At 42.1% G+C, this 20,780-nt stretch overlaps 1 protein-coding gene across 1 annotated transcript in view; it reads left to right on the top strand.

Annotated features, from left to right (window-relative positions):
* The window catches only part of LOC122788744 (myoferlin-like), a gene marked incomplete at its 5' end in the record, with an annotated part of 518,429 nt that overhangs the window by 85,202 nt on the left and 412,447 nt on the right, over positions 1-20,780 (top strand). The window contains 3 exon segments of the mRNA XM_044055638.1: positions 2,454-2,635; positions 2,723-2,881; positions 2,979-3,080. Coding sequence (XP_043911573.1) covers positions 2,454-2,635; positions 2,723-2,881; positions 2,979-3,080 — 443 coding nt within the window.

Below are 20,780 nucleotides of genomic sequence, written 5' to 3' on the forward strand. Positions count from 1 at the left end.
CTGCAAGCCTTTCTGCACTGAACTCTTCATTTCTCAGAAGGACAAAGTTGCCCTCAAGACTAATCTCTCTTTCATGCTTAATGTAGTTTCTAAAATTTCTTTAGATCAGTACATTGATCTCCCAGCATTCTTCCTTTACCCTCAGAATTGGAGGGGAGATGTATCCTACATTCACTTGATGGTCACAGATGACTGGGACAGTATCAGGAGAGGACCATGGCAGTTGGAAAGTCCAACCAACTTCTGTAGCCTTCACAAGTAACAAACTAGGAAGTCCTATCAGCAAATAAACCATTTCTAAGTGGATCTCCAACTGTATTGCCTTTTGTTGCTGACATCATGGATGACACATTCCACAAAATATCAAATATCATTCTTCCAAGCCTACTGCTGCAGGTAGTGCTTTTCTTAGAGGGGTTTGCACCAGGTAAATCATAGAGGTCACTTGTTTACCAAACATTAGTGTCTTCTTATTTTCTCCAAATTCAGGGTTGGATTTGATTGTGCAGTCTTGCAGGACATTTTAGCTTCTGCTTAAACCTTCTCTTCCAGATCCCCCTTTCTCAGCTTTGAATCCACCCACATAGTTATCACTGCAACAGTGAAGCACTATGAACATTGAAAATGTGTGCATTTACCATAAATTTAGATGTTTTAGGTGTCTTCACTTTTGCATTGCATCCTCATTCCCTCTCTCCATCCCCGCTGTCATTCTGTAAGGTTGGGGTGAGCATCCCTTCCCTATCCCTTTCCTCTGTCTTTCTTTCTCATTCCCCATTAAGGTCTCTAGGGTCCCTCCCTATGTCCACTGGGAACCTTTAGGCACCTTGTGCTCTGGGCCTGGAGCTCCACCTTGGAGGTTCCTCCTGTTTTTTGGGGAGAAAAAAGACTTGTTAGATTGTGCTGGCCAATGACCCTTGTACCCAGGCATCTAATGTTAGGTGCAGGGCATCCACCACACCTGGATGAAGGAGTTAAGCCTGTAGTTTTCAGGGGGGGGGGCAAGGGCTGCCACAGCAAGAATAACCCATATAGTTATTACAGTAATGAATACACTCTAACATCTGCTCTCGTGGTAAGTAGACACAACTGTACTTTCTCTTTCCACAGAGTATCTGGTTGGCGAGTTTCATGTACATTGGCAAGGGCCAAAATGAATGGGCCTTTTCCAGGCTTGGGCCCTATTGAGAAATTTGGGGAAGCCGCATGATGTTGGGAGAAAAAATTCACAAGAATGTATCCACTACAGTGGAGGTCTGTCTAACATCAGCTAGTACATTACTTGCACAGAAAAGTAATGTTCACTTAATAATAGTCCAACAACATTCATTTGAGTCAAGCGCAACTTACTTAATGAATTATTGTGAGCATTTTGACCCTATTGTAGTAAAAATGTGTTTATAATGTAAAGACTCATGCCAACCTTCATTATACTGGTCCTCTTCTAAGCCAGCTAAACTTGATGAGAGTCTCTGCAGTTTTCTCAGACTATTTGTGTACAAGATTTAAGTTTTGAACAAAAAAAATTACCTGCCCACTTGAGTCTTGTGCAATGAAAATGTAGTTTTAAAGATACTGTTTGCCAATTTTCTTGTTTTGTTTTTTTTTCTAGAGGATTGATTGATCTGGTATCACATTTCAGCAAACAAATAGTTGATTTTTTTATTTTATTAGTAAGACCCAGTCCACTAATGGGTGTTAATAAAGATATAATGATACAGCTGGGTGCTTAAAGATTTTGTGTGTTGCACTAAAGTGTCCATTTGCTAACATTGCAGAAGCTCTGTTAAAGCAGGGTGATTCACCCACTGGGTAGTGTGTAGTCTGCTTTATATGGTAAATTGATTAGAGGTGATTATTTTAAGAGATTTAAGAGGTCCTCCTTAAACTTCTATGTCCTCTTCTCCCTATTTACTCCATCTCTCCAATAATCTCTCAACTGATTTAACTACCTGTTGATGAATTTCAATACCAAACAGTATGGCACCAAGGGAATGATGGATCTTTGTTTCCACTTTCATCTATTATTTACAATTAGGTAACCTTTTTATTGATAAACTTTTGATGTCGATCTTTTATCCCCTTAATTTCTGTGTTTGCCTAGTATGGAACTTTTTGATTGGTAATACTGGAGCTTTTCTCCAGTATATGTTTGTACACGCTTTCTTAGCCTATGTATTCCTGTCTAGTTTGTAACTGTTTTTAGTAATGTGCAACTTTTCTCCATGTTTTGTATACTTCCTAATTGTGTTGTCTTTTGTATTTCTTTATTGTAATGTTGGAGCTTTTCTCCTCTAGTCTCCACCGAAAATGGGCCATTGGCTCAGATGGACTAACCTGATTAACAAATGTCAAATAAATAAATAATAAATTTGAGTAAGACACAGGATGTAAAAGGATTTGTTACTGGCAACTAATTTGAATATTCTAATGGAACTTTCATTTTTTTTCAGATCCATATGCTTATGTGTCATTCCTTCACCAAAGTAAAAAAACTGAGATTGTTCATGCCACTTTGAACCCAACTTGGGACCAAACGCTTCTATTCAATGACCTGGAAATCTATGGGGATCCGCAGATAATAGCAAAGAACTTACCCGATGTGGTTATCGAACTTTTTGATTATGACCAAGTAGTAAGTGTATGATGTCTGGTTATTTGGTTGCATTCCTGGTATTTTGTCATGCTTTACTCTTAACACTTACTTTTCCCTTTGTTTCAGGGTAAAGATGAATTTCTAGGAAGAAGCATCTGCCCTCCTGTTCTAAAACTTAGTGGAACAACTGACATAACTCCTAAATTGCTCTGGTACCCTGTGCAAAATGGGTCAAAGCAAGCTGGAGATGTTCTGGTAGCTGCTGAGCTTATACTGAAGACAAAGGTATGTTCCTGCATCATAGAGAATATTACATAATTAATCTTTGTTTTTGCTTCTGCATAATGTCTAAATGCTACTGATTCTCCCTCCCTTTCTTTAGGCTGATGGATCTGATTTACCAATTGTCCCACCACAAAGAGCCCCCAAACTCTACATGGTACCACAAGGCATCAGGCCAGTTGTTCAGCTCACTGCTGTTGAGGTAAACTGAATGTGTGCACTACGGTTTCTTTTTTGTGAGTAGGTAGCCTTCTAAAAGTATTTTATGTCATTGAAAAGTTATAGCTATCTTCATACGAAATGGCATAACATGTCAGGAATAATGAAAACATACAAAAGTAAACCATTGATTAAATAGTGTTAAAATTTTTAATTTAATAGTAACATTGATACAGAATAAAAGCCATTTACAACCTAACTAATTTGTTCTGAGAAGTGTATGGTATAAAACTTCTGTATCACTCTAATTAAATATATTTTATTTGCTTTTTCATAAGTGTAGATTTCACATTAAATTAAGTTATGCTTTTAACTTAGAAGCATACCTCTCAACTGTCCAGATTTTCACAGAATGTTCAGATCATTGCCTCATATTGTTGGTCTATTTCTCATAAAATTGTGTTTTCTGGCAAATCACTGGCAAACCATTGAGGACTGAAGTCAGAAAATAATGGCAGACATTTGAGTTTCAGACTTCATATTCAGAAAAATCCATGCTAATGCAATATTTGTTGTTCTATCAACTTTCAAAGTTTATAAGAGCAATATTTAAAAAGTTTCCCTAGTTTTGGGCCTATGTCACCCCAATATATTTGGCTTTGTCCAGATTTCTTGCTCTAAAAGTTTGAGAAGTATGCTTAGAGGACTTAAGTATCATGTCTGTTCTATTATTGCAATTATCTGTATATTGTTCTGCCCTTTTCCTGTGTAGTCCATCACCAACATGTTTTTCAGCAGTAGTTCAACATCCTCTCCTGTACTGAAGTCAAACTTGAGCCTATTGTCATTTTTTGAGAGTAAACACTACACTACAAGAAAGCTGCCATATCTGGTAGAAATTGAATGATTGCAAAGATATGCATCAGTTGTGCATTCGAATGGCCTTGTTACTGGCATGCACAGGGAAAAGCCTAAGTAAGCCATATATTCAAGATTGCAGGCCAAGCAGTGATATGGTTTTCTAAGTCTGATCCAGGTAACTCAGTGCTTTTTGAGGACTGCATCCAAAAATATTTATTTACTTACAGATGTTGTGCCACTAAAATTGTCCATACACTAAAATGTCACAGTCATATTAAAGATTTAAAAGAAAAGTTTGACACAAGATCATTGACATGAAAAATGTCTTGTCATGATCCACCACGCTGAGTCCAATATCTTGTCCTGTTGGACTGTTTGGTGGGCAATAAGGCTTAGTCAGTAAAGGTTTCCGCCTCACAGCACCAAAGCTTTGAAGTTCCAACTCTGTGGGCCTTGTGAATTCTTGTCTCTACATGTTTTCTCTATGTAATTCAGTTTTCTTGCACCTCCCAAAAACATACTGCTTTTTGGCTGCTGCAAACTTTCCATATTTAAATTACAAGGATCCTTGAAGTAGTCTTTAGGGGATGGGGGGTATAAGCCTCCCAGCAGGAAGGAAAAAATGCCACTAGTAATACCCCTTTGGTAGCAGTGCTACGGTAGTACCGCAGTGTAACAGAGATTTTGAAATGTTGTGCACCCGAGACTGTGCTTATTAGACGCAGGTTACTGTTTCCAAACAGCAAACTCAGAACCAAACCCACACTACTCGATTGTAGAATGAACTCTCAGAAGTGCCCATGCCAACCCTTGGGCGGAAAACACGGATTCTGCCCAAAAAACGAATTGAACACACAAAGACGAAGACAGGAAAGATGCAGTCAGAATCTCATAGGAAGTCCATCATTTTTATTCGAGCCATCAAAGTGCACTTAAATGTAGATAAGCAGATGTTTAAGAATAAATGGCAATGGCGTTCCAAAACGAATTCAGAAACATCCCAAAACCAAGGAGAGTCCAACTACTCAGACTATTCAAGAGACCTTGTCCCCAACTTCCACCCCGACAAGCCCCTTTTCCCTTCCAGAAAGTCTGAATCTTCATTCTCTTTGGCAACAGATAGTTTTGGAGAAATGGCTTCTTCATTCATCAAGGTTACAGATATCCTTGGAAAGAAGGAATTTCCTCTCAGTGCTAATTCCTCTTCCACCAGACCAGACTCTATTTCCATTTGTCATTCATCACATTTTGTGCCAGACAGGGTACGATTAAAATCCGATCCTCCTTTCCAGGTTGTGAAAGTTTTTATTCATGTTTTTAGTCCCAAGGAGAGAAAATAGTTTGGTACCGGTCCTGAATCTTTCTTTCCTAAACCTGTTTGTGATAGTGCCCAAATTAAAATGATTTCACTTCACAGTCTGATACATCTTCCTCATTAGAGTTTCCTGGTGACACTAGGGTTAAAAAATTTATTGATTTGAAATTTGTTTACTGGAGTGGTCTGATTGGGTCTACAGAACCTATTTTCACCAGAGGCCCGGGGAGAAAAGCTCCGCACACACTACAATACAAATACAGTATAATACAATACAATTATAGTCAGTCTCACCATATACATAGCCTATGAGTAGATAGTGCACAAAAATGTGTGTACCACAATTTATCGAAATGCCATAATATTGAATCCCATTTTGTCAGCACTGAAAATATTGAAGTCCACTTCATCAAACCACCAGAACTACAAAGATCTTCCCAAGGTAAGAAACCACTTACCCAAAAAGAAAGAAAACCCAAACCGTGCCATCCCTAACCCATCCAAGTTGAGGGGGGCTGTGTCTTCCACACACCCCTAACTAAATATACCAGTTCTGAGATTGCACTACAGCTGGGAAAAGGGCAAAGTTCACTGTCTCGCACAATGGCTACTTACCCTGGGGAGATCTTTGTAGCTCCCATGCTTAGATGAAGTGAGCGTCGATATTTTCAGCATCGACAAAATGGGATTCAATATTATGGCACTTCGACAAAGTACGGTAGACCTGTACAAAAATAGTATGTAGGTAGTGCAATGTATGACACTGACTGTTCTAGTACATGAAAAAATAGAATGTTGGTTTCAGTTAGGAAAATAGCCAGAAAGTTAGTGATACAGAAAGATAATGAGAAAGTTAGGAATAGAGGCATTGCATCCTGAGCAGTATCTTAGGGATATGGTATAGAAACAGAGGAGAAGGTAGGAGAGCCTTGGGATCTTGCAGACTATGAAGGGATGAAATGTGATGGAAGAGGAGGATGATGCTTGTGTGGAAGAAGAGGAAGAGCTGAGCATTAGGTAAGCTTTATGCAAGAGCAGAGCCATGTATTTTTGAGATGACTTTTTAAAGAGGCTTTGAAGTGGGTTAGGCTAGGCATAGACCTGGTAGCTAGAGGTAGTGAATTCCATAGAATATGGACAGCATATGAATATAGAGAATGACCTGGTTTTCTTGTAGGTTTTGACTTAGCTAAGAGTTTTGTTTTTTTGTCTTATCATAGGGATCTATTTGGTGTGTAAGGTGTCACTAGATTGGCTAGTGCAGGGCAGGCAGAAGACTTGAAAATAAGGTTGTGCAAGGTGGATAGCTGAATAAAGGCAACTTGGTTGGGGAGTTCAAGCCAGTTTAGTTCTAATAGTGGTTTATAGTGGTGTGTGTGATATTTAGTGTTTGTGGCAAACCTTGCAACTTTGTTGTAGCACACTTCCATATTGCTTATGGTAGAAGTTTGTAAGTTAGGATAGGGGCACTGTAAAAAAGGGAGGGAAGTAAAAATGTTTTTGCAAGAGTGGTTTTGGTTGCTGTAGTAAAGAACTGTTTGTTTCCATAAAAGACTCATGGTTTTTGATGACTTTTGTTGATATTTTGCTGTATATGGTGGTGGGGGGGTCAAATGAAAATTTATTGTCAATGATAACTCCTAGAAGTTTGGGTCTGTTCTATGACAGTGTTATCAGATGCAAGGATGTTGAAATGATCAGTGACCGGGGAAGTGTTTTGGGGGTTAAAGAGCACTAGTTTAGTCTTCTTTGGATTAAGAAACAGTTGGGCGTTTATCGGCCAGGATTTCGACTGCAGTAAAGGACTGTTGAGTTTTTGAAAGCAGTTCTGGTAGTGATTGAAAGGTACAGATTATGGTGGAATCCTCAGCATAGTGAGAGTTCCAGGGTGAGTGGCAGTGTGAAGGTTGTTTGTGAAAATGTTGGAGTAGGGGTCCGAGGATGGAGCCTTGAAGGGAGTCCAGCAGGGTTGTGGAGAAAGGATAAGAGTTCATTGCAGCATTTCACTACTTGTTTATGATCCTTGAGGTAGCTCTGAAACCATTTGACTGTGTTGTGAGAAGCCTAAGTTAGACAGTATATTCAGTAGTAAGGGGTGAGACACTGTGTCAAAGGCCTTGGAGAGCTCAAAGAATACTGTAGCTGTATAGCATCCTGCATCTCTGGCCTTGTTCACAGTGTCTGTAAAGGATAATAGGGCTGTAGCTGTGCTGTGGCTAGGTCGAAAGCCATGTTGGGTTTTGCTTAAAAGATGGATGTCCTTCAAGGATGCAACTGCAGTCCTGACATATGGGTTGTCCTGCCTCAGGCAGCCCTGCGGTCGGCCGGATTCCAAAGTCTGGGTCCGGCGTCGGCTGATGTCGCCCTTTCCCCGACTTCAGAGCACCTGGGGTATAAAAACGTCAGCCGACGCCATCTTCTTCAGTCTTTCTTGCCGTGCGGCGCCCGAAGCAGAAGCAGTTCACAAGTGCCGGTCGACCAGCTCCTGTGTTTTCAACTACTGAAGTCTTCAAAAAAGCTAAGTACCCCATTGGGGACCTTTTCTTGCCTCAGCCGATGTCAGATAAAACTGTAAAAGTTAATAATTGTTTAACTTGTGGGAAACAAATACCTCATAAGGGTTTCCACTCTTACTGCTTACCCTGCCTAGGCCCAGAACACAACGTCTCGGCCTGTACAGCCTGTGCTTCTTTCAATAAATGCACTCTTAGGCGTCGGTCAGAGTTTGCACAGGATTATTTTGGGGAAGATTTCTGTTATATCATGCCGTCGGAGCTTCCGACTGCACATTTACCTAAAAAACGGAAGGATAAGGACCGCCACCCGCGGTCTCGGCTGACACCACGCTTAGGCCTACCACGAGTGTCTCAGTCTCTTCTGAGCCAGTTTCACAACCGCTACAGACTGACGACACCGCCCCACTGGTTACTTCGGTACCGGAGGCCAGCTCGGTGCCGGTTTCTGTTCTCCCCTCTGAGACCGAAGCCCAGGATATTTCTAACACCATTTCAGTGGATAAGACTACTCCAGCACGTGGGGCTGCCAGGCCTCCAGTGTCTATGTCCATTAAGGCCTACACACTTGCTAAGGCTGCCAAACAGGCTAAGTCTCTCCCTCCAAGATCTGTTTCTCTGGGATCCACTTCTGGTTCTCAAATTTTGAGTTTAGCTGAGGACCTTATTTCTTTAATTAGGGGTTCTCAGCCACATCCAGATAGAGGCTCTCAGCCACCTCCTGTCAAGAGGCCTAGGGTTGAGCAGGTAGATCCCCAGTCCTCCGATGAGGCCTCAGGTGATTCTGCACATTCAGACTACCAGGAGGAGGCCTTCCCGGCCTATGAGGATTCTGATGCGGAAGAATCCATTCCCTCTGCTTCTCCTCCTGAGGAGTTTTCCTTTAGGGAAACACTTCATTCCATGAGGGAACACTTCAAATGGCAAGGCCAAGAATACTCAGATTCTAGGAAAAGGTTAAGGGAATTTTTAAAGCTACCTCAGCATAGACCCTTAGCTATTCCTCCTGTTTTAAATGTTTTAGATGATGTGTACTTAGAATCTAGTGTTTCCCCTGACTCCCTCCCCCCTGCTCCTGTCAAGCCAGACAGGTACTACAGGGTCCCAGACTCGCATCAATTTCTGTACAAGGGCCATACTGCTGACCCTGAAACTATTTCTCAGGGGCCTAAAGGGGTTTCCTCCACTACTGCTAAGAACCCACTTCCTTCGGAAAGAGATTCTAGGGCTTTAGAAAGGTGGGGCAAGAAAGTATATACATTTTCCACCCTTTCTATGCGAGCATTGAATTGTCAATTTCATATGATTCAGTATCGGGCATACATGTTGGATAACTTGCAAAAGAAATTGGCTTCCCCTGAACCATTGGATAGAAAGGAGTTACAGGAATTGATTTATAACACTCAGCAGGTTAGCAACCATTTCCTACAGTGTGGATATGATGCATTGGAAGCTTCATGTAGAGCAGCAATGACAGGTGCGGTCATACGCAGACATGCTTGGTTAAAGGAACAAACATTGCCAGACCATGTGAAAATTAAGCTTTTGGACGCACCACTAGAGAAACATAAGCTATTTGGTGCTACTGCACAAGAGGTTTTAAAGAAAATAGAGGAAAAGGCAAAATCAGTGCAAACAGTCAAATATTTCCTCCAGGTACAGCCTCCAAGATTCAGCAGGAATTGGCCTTCTAAGCACTGGTCCTTTCCAGACACAGACAAATTTCAAAGAGGCAAAAACAGACGTGGCAGAGGTAGAGGGCAAACTCGAGGCTCCTACAGAGGACGTCAATGGCAACCTCCGAACCAGAGAGATGGGGCAGGACCTTCCACTGCTCCGCAGGGACAACCTCAATGACTTGACTTTGACTCCGCCATCCAGGGCTCAATTAGAAGCACCTTTGGGCGGAAAATTATCTTTATTCTCACAAAATTGGCACAATATTACAAAGGACAAATGGATACTGGACATAATAGACAAAGGATACAGATTCCATTTTCATACACTACCAACAAGACATGGCAGGCCAAACCTGCCACCAAATCAAAGGGCAGAGGCACTCAAACAAATAACCAACCTACTTCAAATAAGAGCAATAGAAAAGGTTCCTTCTGCAGAACAAGGCCAAGGATTTTATTCAAGACTGTTCCTTGTTCCAAGAAAAGAAAACCAATGGAGACCCATTCTGGACTTGTCCGCACTGAATACTTACCTTATTGTGCCAAAATTCAAAATGCTGACTTTACAGCAACTCCTTCCCATGCTGGGCAAGGGGTCTTGGCTGGTAACTCTGGACCTCAAGGAGGCATACCTGCATGTCCCAATCAGACAAAGTTGCAGAAGATACCTCAGATTTCTTGCAGGCTCAGAGCATTATCAATTCTCAGCATTGCCCTTTGGCTTATCTACTGCACCCAGAGTGTTCACGAAATGCCTGGCATCAGTAATTGCACATTGCAGATTTCAGGGGATACAAATATACCCTTACCTGGACGACTGCCTTATACAAGCGGACAGCCAACAAGCCTTGTTAAAAAACTTGGGCTATGTCATTCACCTACTGCAGGCCTTGGGATACACAGTCAATATTCAGAAATCAAGTCTGGTACCATCCCAACAAATACCTTTCCTGGGTGCCACACTGGACACAAACACCCAGATGGCGTTTATGACAAAAGAAAAGCAAAAACAATTACCAGAATACTTCAGAAAATTAGCAACACACACCCAGATGACTGCAAGGAAAATCCTGCAGGCCCTGGGTTTCATGGCATCTTGCATTCTTCTGATTCCACACGCAAGGCTGCATATGAGGAAACCACAATGGTATCTAAAAAGTCTATGGTTTCAACACAGCCACAGGCTGGAAGCATTGATCCCACTCATTCCATGTCTTCAAAAGGAATTTCTGTGGTGGGCCCAAGCAAACCAGATAAACAAAGGTCTGCCTTTCAGCAAGCCTCCTACAAGTCAAACCATAACAACAGACGCCTCAGACCATGGATGGGGGGCGCACATGGAGGGCAGTTGCATTCAAGGACAATGGACACAAAAAGAAAAGCACCTGCACATCAACCAAAAAGAAATGCTGGCAGTGATACATGCAATCAAGGCCTTCGAAAAGTTCATGCATCAGGGCCATCTACTAATATAGACAGACAATACCACAGTTATGTGGTACATAAACAAGCAAGGAGGTACCCTTTCCTACCCTCTTTGCAGACTGGCAATGAATCTCTGGGATATTTCCCTTCAATTGAAAATAGAGCTACAATCCCAGTTTGTACCAGGGAAGGACAATGTTCTGGCGGACAGCCTAAGCAGAAACATCATGGATCCACACGAATGGATGTTGCATCCAGACATTTTCTTACAAATAACTCAAGCATGGGGAAGGCCGGACATAGATCTTTTTGCCTCCCACCTCAATCACCATCTGAAAAAGTTTTGCACAAGGACATACCATCCTCAAGCATGGAAGGTGGACGCTCTCTCCTTCAGTTGGAACTCTCTAACACTATATGCCTTCCCACCTCTTCCTTTGATGACCAAGGTGTTACTAAAGATCAAGACAGAGCAGCCGAAAGTCATACTGATAGCTCCAGACTGGCCAAGACAACACTGGTACCCACTGCTACAGAGCTTGACACACACCAATCCGTGGCTCCTTCCTCAATGGCCAATTCTTCTGACACAGCACAATTACAGTGCACTACACCCCAGCTTAAAAACATTGAAGCTGACAGCTTGGAAGATTCCATGACTATTCCTCACGATACACTTTCCAAAAGGGTAAAAGATATCATCCTGGAGGCGTGCAGACCTTCCACTAGAAAAACATACTCAGCAAAATGGAAGAGATTTCTTATCTGGAACAGCAAAAAGGGTCAAGACCCATCAGTGATGAGCATTCCACAGATCCTAGAATATTTGGCTGAAATGCTCCACAATGGCCTTTCTTATTCTTCCATAAAAATACATGCTTCAGCAATATCTGCCAAATATACCACTGATCTGCCTGTATTTTCTCACCCATTGCTAAGACAGTTTCTAAGAGGTATAAAGAACATCAACCCTCCAAGGAAACCACCAGTGCCTGCATGGGACCTCAACTTCATGCTGGAAAAAATTAACTTTTCCTCCCTTTGAACCAGCAGCATCTTCAGAGTTGAAATTTCTGTCTTGGAAGACAGCTTTCCTTCTGGCAGTAACCTCAGCAAGAAGAGTCTCTGAGCTACAGGCCCTTATGGCAATACAACCATTTCTCATTTTTCATCAGGACAGAGTTTCTTTGAGAACCAATCCATCATTCATGCCAAAGGTGGTATCCAGGGTGTCACTGAATCAAGCTATTCACCTGCCTACCTTCTTTCCCAATCCCCAAAATAAAGGAGAGAGACTTCTGCACACCTTGGACATACACAGACAGTTGCTCTACTACTTGGACAGAACAAAGTCCTTCAGAAAATCTGACCAGCTTTTTGTAGCTTGTGCTGCTGGATTGCAGGGAAAAGCAATTTCCAAACAGACAATTTCTAAATGGATTGGAAATTGCATTCAATTCTGCTACTCTTTTCATGGAAAAACTGTGCCAGCTGACATCAGGCCACATTCCACCAGAGCTACAGCCACCTCCACAGCCTTTTTAAGAGGAGTGGCAACAAAGGACATTTTAGAAGCTGCTACATGGAGCTCCGTGCATACATTTTCCAAACATTACAACCTGCCTTTATATTCCAGATCCAGAGCAGGGTTTGCCTCTGCAGTCCTGCAGGGCATTTTAGCTACACCATCTTTGTCTTGGTGCCTACCACCCCCAGGTTGGCTATGGTATTCAACCCATATGTCAGGACTGCAGTTGCATCCTTGAAGGACATAGTACAGTTTTGTACCTACCATAAATGTAGATGTCTGATAGGTATACAACTGCAGTCAGGTTTTCCCTCCCACCTACCCCTCTGTGGTATTCTTTTGGGTTCTACCCCTCATTTAGCTACCTGGGGTAATCTTTTGTGGTGTATTTGTTTTTATGTTGTTGTACTTGTCTGGAATTTTTTCTCTATTTTCAAAATTTAGCCTTCCTTAGAGGGCACCTGGCATCTGGGGCAAGAAACACTGAAGAAGATGGCATCAGTGACGCGTTTTTACTAGTTTAGGCTTCTTTGGATTAAGAAAGGGCATTTATCGGCCAGGATTTCGACTGCAAGGATAAGAGTTCATTGCAGCATTTCACTACTTGTTTATGATCCTGAAACCATTTGACTGTGTTGTGAGAAGCAGGACAACCCATATGTCAGGACTGTAGCTGCATACCTATCAGACATCTACAGTTTATGGTAGGATAAAACTGTAGCTGTGCTGTGGGTAGGTCAGAAGCCATGTTGGGTTTTGCTTAAAAGATGGTTCTGCAATAGATATTGCATTACCTGCTCATGGATACCTCTTTTGACAATTTTGGATATGGGTGACAAAATCGATATAGGATGGAAATTGGATGGTTCAAAAGACTTTCCACCTTTGTGGATAGGGGTGATGTGAGATTATTTCCATATGGTAGGTACTTCTGATTCGGATAAAGACCTATTTATAAGGATACTGTGGTTGGGTAGGCAGTTGAGTTGGCAGCCAGTTTGAGGTCGTGTGGTGGAAGATTATCAGCTAAGGTGGAGCAGGGTTTTAGTTTTTGTAGCAGTTTCTGAATGTGTGGTGTCTGTATAGGTTGAAGGGTGGATGGGGGGGGGGGTCCAGCATTAAGGGTATTAGTTAGTAGGTCTGATACTGATTTTATGAAGTACTTGTTAAAAGTTTTCACCTATTTGCGATGGAGGGGTATCAGGTTTTGTGGATTGTGCTCTCTGTTCCAAGGTTAAGTAGAGAGGATATGGAGTGCCAAAATTTTGGCCGGTTGATTTTATGCTGGAGGTGAAGTTAGGAATAGTATGACTTCTTATATCTGTTGATTAGTTTTGCCACTTTCTTACATAGTGTTTTGAAATTGACATGATTTTGTTCATTTTTGTTCTGTTTCCAGGTTATCCACGCTAGGTCCCTTTGCTTCATCAGGTGTTTACATTCCTTAGAGAGCCGTGGTGCTGAGTTCTGTTTGATTCTTTTCATACAAATGGGAGCTGGTGTATTAAGTATGTGAAGGAAGATGTTGTTAAAGTATAGTACAGCATCATTAAGGGGTAGTTTGGGAGCTGGTGTATTAAGTATGCGAAGGAAGATGTTGTTAAAGTATAGTACAGCAGTATTAAGGGGTAGTTGTTTAAGGGGTGTCCAGTCTATTTCCTGTAGAAGATTGTTGAATTCCTAACTGATTTTATAGTGCGTACTCTTAGTTGTTGGTACTTTGTTCTAAGAGAATGAGCTGGCAGTTGATCACTCAGGGAACCAGACAGTGTACCGTATGAGAGGTAATTGGCAGGTTGGGATACTAGGATCCTGTCTGGGGTGGATTTGCAGGTAAGATCTTTGCTGTATCTTGTTGGAGCATTGATAAGCTGAGAAAAAACATACAGATTTATACTGTTTGTGGGGGAGTCGGAAGCTATGGTTTACCAATCTATATTTATGTCTCCTAAGATTATTGTTTTGAGATTTATTGTTTGGGATGTCCAGGATAAAATATTTTCCAACACTGGTATATATGTCCTGGTGGGATATATAATACTATTACACAAATTCTATTTGATATGTTGAGGTTCAAAAAGGAGATTAGTACCTCAGCATTAGAAAAGATGGGTATATTACTGGTATAGGGTGTGATGTTGAGTTTAGAGAGAAGGGCTAGCCCTCCCCATTATTTTTGATTTATCACTTCTGGTTATTTCAAAGGTTGGCAGTATTATTTCTGAGTCTTTTACATTGGGGTGTTTCCACATTTTGGTAAGGGCTAGTATGTCAGGTTTATTTTGATCAATCTAGGCAGGCAGTGGGGCTATTTTATTGCATATACTTCTAAGGTTCAGTGTAAGTATGTTTAAATCTTTGAGGTTACTCTTGTGGTTAGGATTAGAGGGTGGGTCTGGGTTAAGATGTATGTCTCCACATTTGAGTAGGTAGGTAATTAGGAATGAGTACTATGAGAAGGGTTTTTTATTCATAGGTGATGGTACTGGTGTTAAGTGTGGTTTCATAGGAGGCGAGGGGGGCCAATTTTTGGCTTGAATAATATGGAAGGGTATAGGGGAAAAGCTGGGAGAAGATATGTGAGAAGCCGAGTTTGTTTACTGGGAAGATGGTTGGAGGATGTTGTTGATGTGTACTGGTGCGTGGGTGTATGCTAGGATATAGTTGTAGTGAGGTCAAGAATTAAGAGTAAAGAAGCTAAGCAGGTTAGAAGGTGCATGTCAACTGATGGTGATTTAAAAATAGTAAAAGTGCTATTTATGTGTTAAAATGTAATATCAGGTGTAAATAGAGATGTATGTTATCTAGTGATATGTGGCTGGAAATGTTTTGACTTCAAGGTGGGCTGTGAAAATTTGGTTAGGTATTTTGCCTTGTGGTTTGTGATAAGGAGAGGTGGAGGAGATGTGATTGGTCAGTAGTAAAAGTATGGTGCAATGTTAGTTTGATGTGTGTAAAGTAGAAGAGAAGATTGTAAGCCTGAAGTTAATGTCAGACAGTTTGACATGGTGATTGTATTGTGATGGTGAAGTACAGTAAGATGCAAAGACTTATAGTAGGGTGGATGAGAATTCAAGGTGATGAGTGTAAGGGAAAGCAGATAAGTTTTGTTAAATAAAAGTAGGTAAGGTGTAAATGAAATGTGGGTGTGGACAAGTTAGAGTTGTATATAATTGGATAATAAGAATGAGAGGGAGTGGCTTGCTTGGGATATGAGTAGAGGTGCTGAGAGTGGGTGGGATATGGGGGCAGGGGAGCAGAGTGAGCAAAGCAACGGAGCTGGAAGAACCCCCTTCCAGATGGTTTAAATGACTGTACATTTTAAGCTGGATTGTTCTAAGGATTCAGACATTCAAAAGGGATATTATGAACTGTTACAAATGGATTCTCCCAGGCCTTCAGCTATGTCCCCAGTTTTGGATGTCCTTCTGGACACCTTTTTTTCAGCTTTCTTGGCCCCTGATTCCCAGCCTCCCACTCCTAAGAAATCTGACAGGTTCTATAGAGTTCCAGAGACCCAAAAGTTGTTGCATAAAAATACTGCCTCTGACTCTGCAGTGTTAACTGTACAGACAAGCCATCTAAACTACTGTCCTCTTCTAAACTTTTCCCTTCAGATAAAGACAGTCAGGCTATGGACAGGTATGGGAAAAAGGTGTATACCTCTACTAGTTTAGTTTTCAGGGCCTTCAGTTACCAAACCCTCCTGACTAGGTATGTCCTGGTCCTTCTTTCCTCGCTTGGGGCATTCTAGCTGATTTACTTCATTCTGAGACAAAGATTTCAGACATTTCCCTTCTGGGTTCTCTGTTAAGTAGCTTGTCACTCTCTTAAATGTAGTTTTGATGCGGTTGGTGCCTGTTTGAGATCATCTGCAGCTGGCTCTGTAATGAGAAGATACCATTGGCTGTGTTTACAGGCCCTCCCTGATATTATCAAAGTTACTAGATTCTCCCTTAGACGCTCAGAATCTTTTTGACTTTGCAATTGTTGAACTTTTCAAACTCTCTAAGATAAGGGTAAAGCCATGCAGAATTTAAAACAAATCTTTATTTCTCCTGTTTGTACTTTTACTAAATATACAAGTTGGATGTTATTTCTAAGGCCAGGGTTAGTTTTGCCAGGGCCATATTGCATGGGTGTTTGGAAGGTTCCTCTGTATCTTCCTCCTCCAATCCTTTTCAGTAGCTCTTGTGCTCTCCCATCTGCAAAGAATAATGTAACAGTGATAAGGAAGGGCATAGTACATTTGTGCAAGATCTTAACAGCAGATGTCTACTTTTCACTGTTGCAATATTCTGTCCTTCCATCCTCCTCCACATTTTTTTCAGCTGCTCTTTCTGGCTAAGGGGCTTATCATTTTCTTCCCTTCCTGGATGTGCATGTTGCTACCTCTAGTGTTCGTATTCTCCTGGGGCAGTTCAGTTCTGAGGAGTAAGTGCACCTACGTCACTTCATGCAATGGACGTAGAGCCCTGACCTGTGGCATCTGGGAGAGGTGTAATGGCTTTGATAGGCTGGCTTGGACATTCAGCTATCCTTGGCAGGATATCCCAGCTATAAAGAATATTGCAACAAACAGTAAGAAGTAGGATATCTACTTTTATGATACGATCTTATCCCAACTGTACTTTCTCTGCCTTACCCTTTGGACTATCCACTGCACCAAGAGTTTTCACAAAGTATCTATCTCCAGTTTTACTTAATTGCAGGCTAGAGAGTAGCTGCATTTTTTCATATTTAGATGATTTGCTTATCTTTGCAGAATGTGTCAGTAATCTCTCACTTGAGTGAGAGCTGTCTTACACAAGCTAGGTTTCCAAGAGAGCATTCTGAAGTCTTTTTTGACTTCTTCTCACAGGATTGTGTTCCTGGGGTGTCAGCTTAGATACCTTAGTTCAAAGAGTTTTTATTCCCCAGAGAAATTAGATTTATATCTTCTAAAATTTTCCACTCAGACTGTGGGTATAGCGAGAGAATACCTTAGAATTGTGGGTGTCTTGGCATCTACAATTCTCTCGATACCCCCGACACAACTCCACATGCACCTTTGACGTTGGGCTTCAGAACACCCTTGTGTTACTTGCACGGTAACACAAACCCTGTTGGCATTATTGCTTGCTAAAAAACCTGTAAGACTACTTTCTGTACTGATGTAGCAGCAGGTGGACATATGTAAGCCATCACCTGATGACACAACCCCTGGAAGAGTGTACAGTATATGCAGTCTGCTTTGCCTTTTCTATTACTATAGATCTGTAGTCAGTCCAGTTAAGGTTAATAGACTAAGATTTTGAATGCATGCTTTAAAATTTAGCCTCCAGGAATTGCACTCCCACATGTACTTGAATATAGCCCATTTTAAGTAATACAAGTGTATGATTTGCAGCTTCTCTCCAGTTAAAAGCAATTAAATAATTCAGTCAGTCAATTTCCAGGTATATTTCTTAAAGCACTACAGTGAGTCTGCCCTGCATGGTTTTCCTCTGTGCAGGATTTTGTCGTGTGTATCACTGTCAAACAACCTAATCAAATTTTCATGATGATTTCTTCAGGGTGCAGCAGACAAGCTGGTTATGTAAACTGCTTCAGTGCAGTGTGCTATTATATACTGACATTATTCTCACATTACGAAGGAAACCATTGCTCTTGGGGAAGGGGTTAAACCTCTGTCAAGGACATCAGGAGGCATACTCACTGTACACATTTCAGTTTATCTGGAGTGAAGGGTAGAATCTGGAAGGCACTAGGACTCAGGAGAGGAAAGCTAAAATGTAACAAAATGCCACAAGCTGCCAATGGCTATTTTATCAGACTGCTGGGCCACATCCCCCCCCCCCCAACCTTCTTCAAACAAGAAAAAAAGTTTAATTATTAAACTTTTACACTCTAATAGCAATTCAGATTGCAAGCTAGTGTGTAAAGTCGAATGTGATTCTACACAGAACACAGAACATCATGCATGTGTACTCGAAAAGGAAAAAAAAAAAGGAAGGAAAAAAAAAACATGTCTTTTTGGCCTCCAGACTGTTTTAAAAACAGTCCAGATTGGGAATACCGCAGGCATCAGTGATGATACACAGAAGTCATTGCAGTTTTAAATGATAGAAATAGGAAGCTGACTGACAGAACTGTGAAGTCAGCAGCCTGTCACATACATGATGTGGCTGCTAAATAGTCCTGTTGGTGTCGCATTCTCTTCCTGTGTTGTATTTGCGAGGGAGAGAATGAAAGAGTGGAGAGACAGCAATCAGGTTAGTGTGTAAAGAAAGATGTCCTTCTATTCACATGTTGCAGTATTCTGTACAGTTGGGGTTTTCTCCTTTTGCTACCTGAACGTACGGCCAGTATACAAAAGTTTGCAGTCACTGCAGGGTGCGTGGGACGTCTGATGTGGCAAGCAGAACATGAGCCATAAAAGTGATGTCTGCATGCCCTAGATCCAAGAACTTCTCTGCCACCAGTTCAACGTCAGGTGTTCCTGCCTTCCCCAGCCATCAGATATTTGTAAAACTCAGACAAGTACCCTGGATCCTTTAATTTAGTCATTGAATGTTAGTGCTTGTTCATGTCATCCAGAAAGGGCAAGTGTAAGTGCGGCCATCAGATACTCCACAAAGATGCCCATGACCTTTTGTTTATTTTGCCTAGTTAAGTCGCATGACTACAAGGCCTGACCTATCTGCCAGGCCTTTGTACTTGAAGACCATACGTAGCAGACTTCATGCTCTCAACCTCTGTCTTGAGAACCAATGTCTGAAGCAGTTACAGCTACGTGTGGAAGGACCTTCCAACTTGCTTGCTGAGAAGCCTAAGAAAAAGGCCAAGACTGCAAGGCCTGTTACTATAGCTGTACTTCTGCCATCTAACATTCATCCTGTGGCAGACATCAGCCTGGATGAACTCTTGGGTACCGCCATTCTGGGTATAGCGGGTACCGTAACGAACGTCGGTGAACCGTGTGCACAAAGCACATCCTCTGAGGCTCTGCAACTGTCTGTCTCTAATGCCGAGGGGGAACCAAGGCTCTCGGCAGACCAGCCAGATCTCTCCGCTCCTTTGCTGTCATCTGGTCCTAGGCCTTCCTCTAAACAGACACCTGCTAGGCCTTCTCTTAAAAAGAAAGAGAAGCAAAAGCATACCTCTCCAGTTAGGGAAAGTCAACCAGATTGGCAGGCTTTCTCACAATGCCTGTTTAACACATTCATGGCCTTGCGGCATACTGCCCCGGGGGCTTCCCCATCCCTTCTCCAGTTCTGAGCCCTAGGCCTCAGGCCTCTGACCCTCACATGTGGAAGAGTGAGGAGTACTCTGATTAAGAATCTCTCTGTTATGCCTCCCAACTCCCTTCCCCCCTTAGTTATGCCTCTCCAGAGGAAGAATCTACCGAAGCTGATCCCAGTGCAGAAAGTCTCACCTTTGATGAAACCATAGCAATGATGGGAGAGTATTTCAAGTGGGACTTGTCTGAGATGACTGAGGTACAAAAATGCTACTATGAGCTCCTTCAGCTGTTCCTCCTATACTTCCAGCCTTTCTTGATGCTTTCACTGCAGCATCTATGAATCCAGACTTCCAACCTCCAGCCCCCCACAGACCTGATAGGGTCTACAAGGTTCCTGATCAGCCGCATTTCTGGTAAAATGCCCTGATGCAGACCCAGCTACTATCTCAGTCTTTACTGACAAGGCTTCAAAATTGTTGCCCTCAGCTACTCTCCTACCTGCTGACAAGGACAGCAAGGCCATGGCGCGATTGGAAAAAAAAAGGGTACACGTCTGCTACTCTGGCTTCCAGAGCAATCCATTACCAGACACACGTCTAAATATGCCTTGTCCCTTTTAGAGAAAATTTTCAAACAGCTTTTGGACATTTTTGACTTCCCAGCCAAATCTCAACTGTCCTCTCTTGTTTCCCTGACCTCTCAAGTTACTAGACACACTCAGGTGCAGCTATGATGTGGCTGAGGCCTCAGCTAGGCCTGCAGCATCAGCCTCTGCACTAAGAAGGTGTTCTTGGCTATGCATCCAGACATTACCAGATGATTTTAGGGCTAAGCTGGTAGATGCACCTTTAGACAATTCAGCCCTATTTGGATCCAAGGTTGCAGACTTATTTAAGACCTTGCAATAAAAAGGTAAGGAATTACAAGATTTAAAGCATTTGTTTGTATCCCCAGTTCTCAAGTTACAAAGAAATTGCCCATCAAAAACTCAGTTTGTCAGGAAGCTTTCAGGTCCCTCTTCCTCTTCCAGACCAAGAAAAGCTTCCAGTAAACAACCCACTCCTGCCAGGAATACACAAACTACCAGTCAGAGAGGGCACTCCTTCAAGACAGGGCAGGTAGTGTGTGACTACCTGCCATTCTTGAAACCACCCTCCATCCCTCTTTCCTTATGACTCTCTCACTGTCTCCAGGTGT

Source organism: Protopterus annectens, chromosome 14.part0 (assembly GCF_019279795.1).
Source record: "Protopterus annectens isolate FY-2018-M chromosome 14.part0, PAN1.0, whole genome shotgun sequence".
In the NCBI taxonomy this organism is placed as follows: Eukaryota; Metazoa; Chordata; order Ceratodontiformes; family Protopteridae; genus Protopterus; species Protopterus annectens.